This window comes from Macaca nemestrina, chromosome 20 (genome assembly GCF_043159975.1).
Source record: "Macaca nemestrina isolate mMacNem1 chromosome 20, mMacNem.hap1, whole genome shotgun sequence".
Taxonomy (NCBI): domain Eukaryota; kingdom Metazoa; phylum Chordata; class Mammalia; order Primates; family Cercopithecidae; genus Macaca; species Macaca nemestrina.
Genome location: NC_092144.1, coordinates 20,999,119 through 21,005,118, shown reverse-complemented (window position 1 = coordinate 21,005,118; position 6,000 = coordinate 20,999,119). Strand labels below are relative to the sequence as shown.

The 6,000-nt window shown below is 42.3% G+C and overlaps 1 protein-coding gene across 4 annotated transcripts in view; it reads left to right on the top strand.

The window, feature by feature from the left end:
- Window positions 1-529: 529 nt before the first annotated feature.
- The window catches only part of LOC105489686 (zinc finger protein 723-like), a 44,657-nt gene continuing 39,186 nt past the window's right edge, over window positions 530-6,000 (top strand). For 3 of the 4 annotated variants that reach the window (XR_003019845.2, XR_011617963.1, XR_003019846.2), the window contains exons 1-2: window positions 530-966; window positions 4,835-4,930. Coding sequence is in view for 1 of the 4 variants with exons in the window: in XM_024795346.2 (XP_024651114.2) it covers window positions 964-966; window positions 3,902-4,028; window positions 4,835-4,930 (226 nt within the window). In the remaining 3 variants the exon portion in view is untranslated. Of the gene's footprint in view, window positions 967-3,901; window positions 4,029-4,834; window positions 4,931-6,000 lie in introns of all 4 variants that reach the window. The other variant, XM_024795346.2, reaches the window with a different exon arrangement.

Below are 6,000 nucleotides of genomic sequence, written 5' to 3'. Positions count from 1 at the left end.
ATCTGTTTTACAAAGCCTAACCCTGGCTGACCTTATTTGCTCAAGGCAGTAGAAACCTGTGAACTGACTGTGCTAGTTTAGGGAAGGGCTCAAATGGTCTTGAACACTTTTTTCTTTTTAAAGTTTGGTAATGGCCAGGCACAGTGGCTCACGCCTGTAACCCTAGCACTTTGGGAAGCTGCGGCAGGTAGATCAGCTAAGGTCAGGAGTTCAAGACCAGCCTGGCCAACATGGTGAAACCCTGTCTCTAATAAAAATACAAAAATTAGCTGGGCGTGGTGGTGGGTGCCTGTAATCCCAGCTACTCGGGAGGCTGAGACAGGAGAATCGCTTGAGCCTGGGAGGGGGAGGTTGCAGTGAACCGACAGGGTGCCACTGCACTCCAGCCTGGGCAACAGAGCGAGATTCCGTGTCAAAAAAACAAAACAAAACAAACAAACACAAAAAAACTTAGGCTGCTTCCTTAAAGCGCCAGAAGTCCGGAAGAACATAAAAGCCGAAGTTTTAAATTGTTATTATGTACTTTTCCTTCGTTAATAGCCATATAGTATATTATTTATAGATGCGTATGACCTTGTACACAAAGTTAAAGGCAAATACCTTCTGGGGTGGGCCTGGCTCACCTCTGGGAGGAAGCCCTGCCTGAAAAGGCTGCAGCCTAAGCTGTCACTCTTCCTTCATTCAGCCCAAGCTGTCACTCTTTCCTCGTTCAACCCAGCATCTGATCATATCTTCTATCACTCAGGGCCTGAGGAGGCGGGGACTTAAACGTCATCCAATCAGGGATGAATGGCTAAGAGCCGTCCAATCAGGCCCGCAGGTAGAGCGGCCAGAGCGGCTTCCGGGATTTGGCGGGGGCTTTGTCTCTTGCTGTGGCGGGAACTTCTGGTCTCTGTGGACTAGTGACCTGCAAGTATTGGGAGATCCGCAGCTAAGACGTCAGGACCCCCTGGAAGCCTCGAAATGGTGAGAGTGCCGGTCCGACCTCCCGGGAGAGGGGAGGGGCTGGTTAGAACCGTTGGGAAGTGACTAGCGGGACTCAGGCCTCCCAGCAGTCAGCTCCACAATCTGCGCCCAGAGTTTTTGACCAGCTCAGCCTCAGTCCCCTTCAGCCATAAGATGGCGGTTGCGCGGACAGCCGGCCACTGGGGCGTCCTGTCTCTTCCTTGGGTAGTGACTGTTCCTTGGTCTCGAGCGCTCTCTGGGCAGCTCTGCATCCGCAGGGCGGCGTTTCTCCCAGATTGCGCAGGGATCACGGTGGGATCGTGAGGGGAGAAGCCTTTTAAAAATTTGTGGGAGTCGTCGCAAAAATATTGAAGAATTTAATCAAAGAGTTGTTTAAAAATTATAGAGCACCCCTATGGTTGTAGTTTGTGGTCCATTAGAGCGGCTTGAAGAAAATACTTTTATACGGTGCATGATGAAAAAAAAAACCCCAAATTCAGTAGTTAGGTACTGTTCCGTAGTGTCCTAATTTCCACCTTAGCCTCCAAATTTCCTGGTTATGTAATCAGAGCTTAATTGGCTGTTTATAGTTGGATAAGCCTGAATTTCATTTCCTCTAATTTAGTAATTTATAAAAAAAATAAATAAATGCATTTGAGTTAGATATTTTAAAAAAGTAGGAATCCAGGGACTAGATTTCCACCTCATGGAATAGTTAATTCCATGTCACTTAACTATTTTCACACTCCGCAGAGGGCTGATGATGGCCTACGTATTTTTTCTTTTCTTCCCTTTTTTTCTTTTTCTTTTTCTTTTTTTTTTTTTTGAGAAAAAGTCTCACTCTGTCGCCCAGGCTGGAGTGCCCTGGCCCAATCTCAGCTCACTGCAACCTCTGCCTGCCGGGTTCAAGCGATTCTCCCGCCTCAGCCTCCCGAGTAGCTGGGACTACAAGCACATGCCACCATGCCTAGCTAATTTTTGTATTTTTAGTAGAGATGGGACTGTCACCATGCTGGCCAGGCTGGTCTTGAACTCTTGACCTTGTGATTCGCCCGCCTCGGCCTCCCAAAGTGCTGGGATTACGGGTGTGAGCCACTGCGTCTGGCTGTGCCCTGCACTTTTTAGGTTTTTCAAGCAGGGTCTCAATTGTACCCCCCAGCCCTACTTTTCTCCAGCCTAACTCTGGCTTGAAGTAAAATACTAAATTACCAGCACCTTCTGACAATTCCAGACGCCAGCTTTTCCTCCCCAATTCGCATTCTTAACTTTGTGTGTGTGTGTGTGTGTGTGTGTACTTTTTTTTTTTTTTTTTTTTTGAGACAGAGTCTTGCTCTATTGCCCAGGCTGATGTGCTGTGGCTCACTGCAACCTCCGCCTTCGGGTTCAAGCGATTTTTCTTGCCTCAGCCTCCCAAGTAGCTGGGATTACAAGCATACACCACCATGCCTTGCTGATTTTTGTATTTTTAGTGGAGATGGGGTTTCTACGTGTTGGTCAGTCTGGTCTCAAACTCCCGACCTCAGGTACTCCCCCATCCTAGGTCTCCCAATGTGCTGGGATTACAGGTGTGAGCCACCACGCCCAGCCAGCCTATAATTTACTTTTTGGGAACAATACTTTTTGGGAACAATATTTCAGCAGTGATGCTGTGTTCTTCTGGGTGTATCAGCACATCATAAAAATTTGTCCTACTGCTGTTGATGTTCACTTGGATAAGAGCTCTCTGACAGATTGTTTTACTATATAGTTAATTATTTTTTCTTTGTTATTTTATTATTTTTCTTTTTTGAGGCAGGGTCTCACTTTGTCACCCAGGTTGGAATGCAGTGGTGCTATCTTGGCACACTGCAACCTCTGCCTCCTAGGTTCAAGCCATTCTCCTGCCTCAGCCTCCCAAGTTGCTGGGACTACAGGCAACCACCACCATACCCAGCTATTTTTTTTTTTTTTTTTGAATCTCCTCATTATTAAGTATCTTTATGTAGCTGATCTGTGTAAACTGTCAAATTTAATCTGGCAGTTGCTTCTCTTTCTTAAGATTTCTTTGCATATATCTGTTCTTGGAAAATGAATACTTTCATCTTCCTTTATAGTCCAGAAAAACTGGGAAAAACACAGGTTCTTCCACATACTGGATGTTTGATAAAATATTCTTCTTAGGCCAAAATCATTGGCATTACTGGTGACCTTGTTAGAAATTCAGAAACTCAGACTTTATTCCAGATTATCTGGAAGAAACAATCTCCATTACAAGATCTCCAGTTTATTGTACACATTAAAATTTGAGAGATAGCTTCTAACTCAACATATTTTTTTAGTCTCAAAAATACACAGAATTCATTCTCTATTATGGAAATATAGCACTCAAAAATGTATATGCCTGTGCTCATGTCCTTAATTTTATGCTTTATTATCCAGAAAATTATCATATATAAACTGATGTTGTGGATCTTATTGCACTGTTTTTTCAGAGTTAGAGAATACATCAGAGAATATTTCTGCATTGAAAATTATTTTCAGCTGGGTGTAGTGGCTCATGCCTGTAATCCCAGCACTTTGGGAGGCTGAGGCCGGTGGATCAGCTGAGGTCAGGGGTTTGAGACCAGCCTGGCCAATATGATGAAACCCAGTCTCTACTAAAAATACAAAAATTAACTGGGTGTGGTGGCAAGTGTCTATAATCCCAGCTACTTGGGAGGCTGAGGAAGGAGAATCACTTGAACCCAGGAGGCAGAGGTCTCAGTGAGCCGAAATTGCACCATTGCCTCCAGTGCAAGACTCTGCCTTAAAAAAAAAGAAAAAAGCATTATTTAATTGGATGATTTCAGTCACTCCTGTAAGTCAGAACCTGTTCTCTTAAGTCTCTCTTTTCACCTTGAGTCAAATTAAAAATTCTGCCCTTGGCCTCCTGGTAAATGTGTGTGTGTGTGTGTGTGTGTGTGTGTATGTTTTTCAGGGACCATTGACATTCATGGATGTGGCCATAGAATTTTCTCTAGAGGAGTGGCAATTCCTGGACACTGCACAGCAGAATTTATATAGGGATGTGATGTTAGAGAACTACAGAAACCTGATCTTCCTGGGTGAGAATAACTTCAATACACAATTCCTAAGATACTCTAAGTGTTTCTTTTTCTTTTTTTTTTTTGGTAAAATGTTTTTTGGTAACTGATGCTTTACATAAATGAGTTTCACATCACTGTTTTTGAAGAAAATCTTGGGAATTTGTCAGTGTAGAGAAGGATTTCTTCAAGATAAATTTCTTGAAGTTTACCTTGATCTGAACTTTCCACATTCCTGAGCAGACCTGTATTTTTTACTCTATATTAGTGATAATTTCAAAATTTAGTGACATAAAATATTGTTGCCCACACCTTAAAATATAATTGTCACCACCAGCTTTTGATTCAGTGGTACTAGGTAGTGAAATTATTATTATTATTATTATTATTATTGTTATTATTTTGAGAAGGAGTGTTGCTGTTGCCCAGGCTGGAGTATAATGGTATGATTTTGGCTCACTGCAACCTCTGCCTTACCGGTTCAAGAGATTCTCCAGCCTCAGCCTCCTGAATAGCTGGGACTACAGGCATGTGCCACCAAGCCTAACTAATTTTTGTATTTTTAGTAGAGACGGAGTTTCACCATTTTGGGCAGGCTGGTCTTGAACTTCTGACCTCAAGTGATCCACTCTCCTCGGCCTCCCAAAGTGCTGGGATTATAGGCATAAGCCACTGTGCCTGGCCCATTTTCTAAATATTTAGAAATTATTCTTATAAATTAGAATTTTGGGGTTAATGTGCTAGAATAGGCTATTACGTTCTCTTTACTGGGGACATTATTTGAAGAATATGAGCAACATTCATGTTATTTATTTTTAATAAAACAGGTATTGCTGTCTCTAAGCCAGATTTAATCACCTGTCTGGAGCAAGGAAAAGAGCCCTGGAATATGAAGAGACATGAGATGATGGCCAAAGCCCCAGGTAGGTGAGAATGAACACAATGGACAACACAGATCAGAGGTCCAAAGATTAAGGAGAAAGCAGTCCTTGCAATAGAATTTGGGAAGCTGTGTTACGAAAAAAATAGTTTCAGGAAAGCCTGAGATTTTAAAAAATTTTACTCTCACATAAGGGCGTCTTCTGTCTTATGCTTTTTAATTCTCTAAGGATTCTACTTTCCCTTTTGTGATCTTCCTTGAAGTTTACAGTGACAGCCAAAGTCATCTTCGTGGCATATAAAAGACTGCACAATCTACTTTTTAATATTTTCAGGTGAACCATAAATATCTGCATAATTTTATGAAACTGTATGTTAGGACGGGCAAATGTCTCACGCCTGTAAACCCAGCACTTTGGGAGACCAAGGTAGGTGGATCACCTGAGGTCAGGAGTTCAAGAACAGCCTGGCCAACATGGTGAAACCCCTTCTGTACTAAAAATACAAAAATTTGCTGAGTGTGGTGGCACATACCTGTAATCCCAGCTACTCGGAAGGCTGAGGCAGGAGAATCACTTGAACCAAAGAAGCAGAGGTTGCAGTGAGCCGATATCGTGCTATCACACTTCACCTTGGGTGAGAAGAGCGAAACTCCATCTCAAAAGTAAAAAACAAACAAAAACTATGTTAAACAATGTTTTAAGTTCTCTTGTTTTTTCATGTTGGAAATATGGAGAGTAGTGATTTCTGTTCCATTTGTTTTTTGTTTTTCTACATAATCCATCCTGTTTTTATTAGTATAATCTTGAAATTCAGTTCGGAATTATTAAGTATGACGTCCTCCTGGTTTGTTCTTTTTTGTCAAGATTACTTTGGCTATTTAAAGTTTATTGAAATTTCATGTAAATTTTAGGATTGTATTTTACATTACTATGTAAAAGATACTACAGGACTTTTTTTTTTTTTTTTTGAGATGGAGTTTCGCTATTGTTGCCCAGGCTGAAGTACATTGGCCTCAGCTCACTGCAACCTCTGCCTCTGGGGTTCAAGCAATCCTCCTGCCTCAGCCTCCCGAGTAGCTGGGATTACAGGCACGTGCCACCATGCCCAGCAA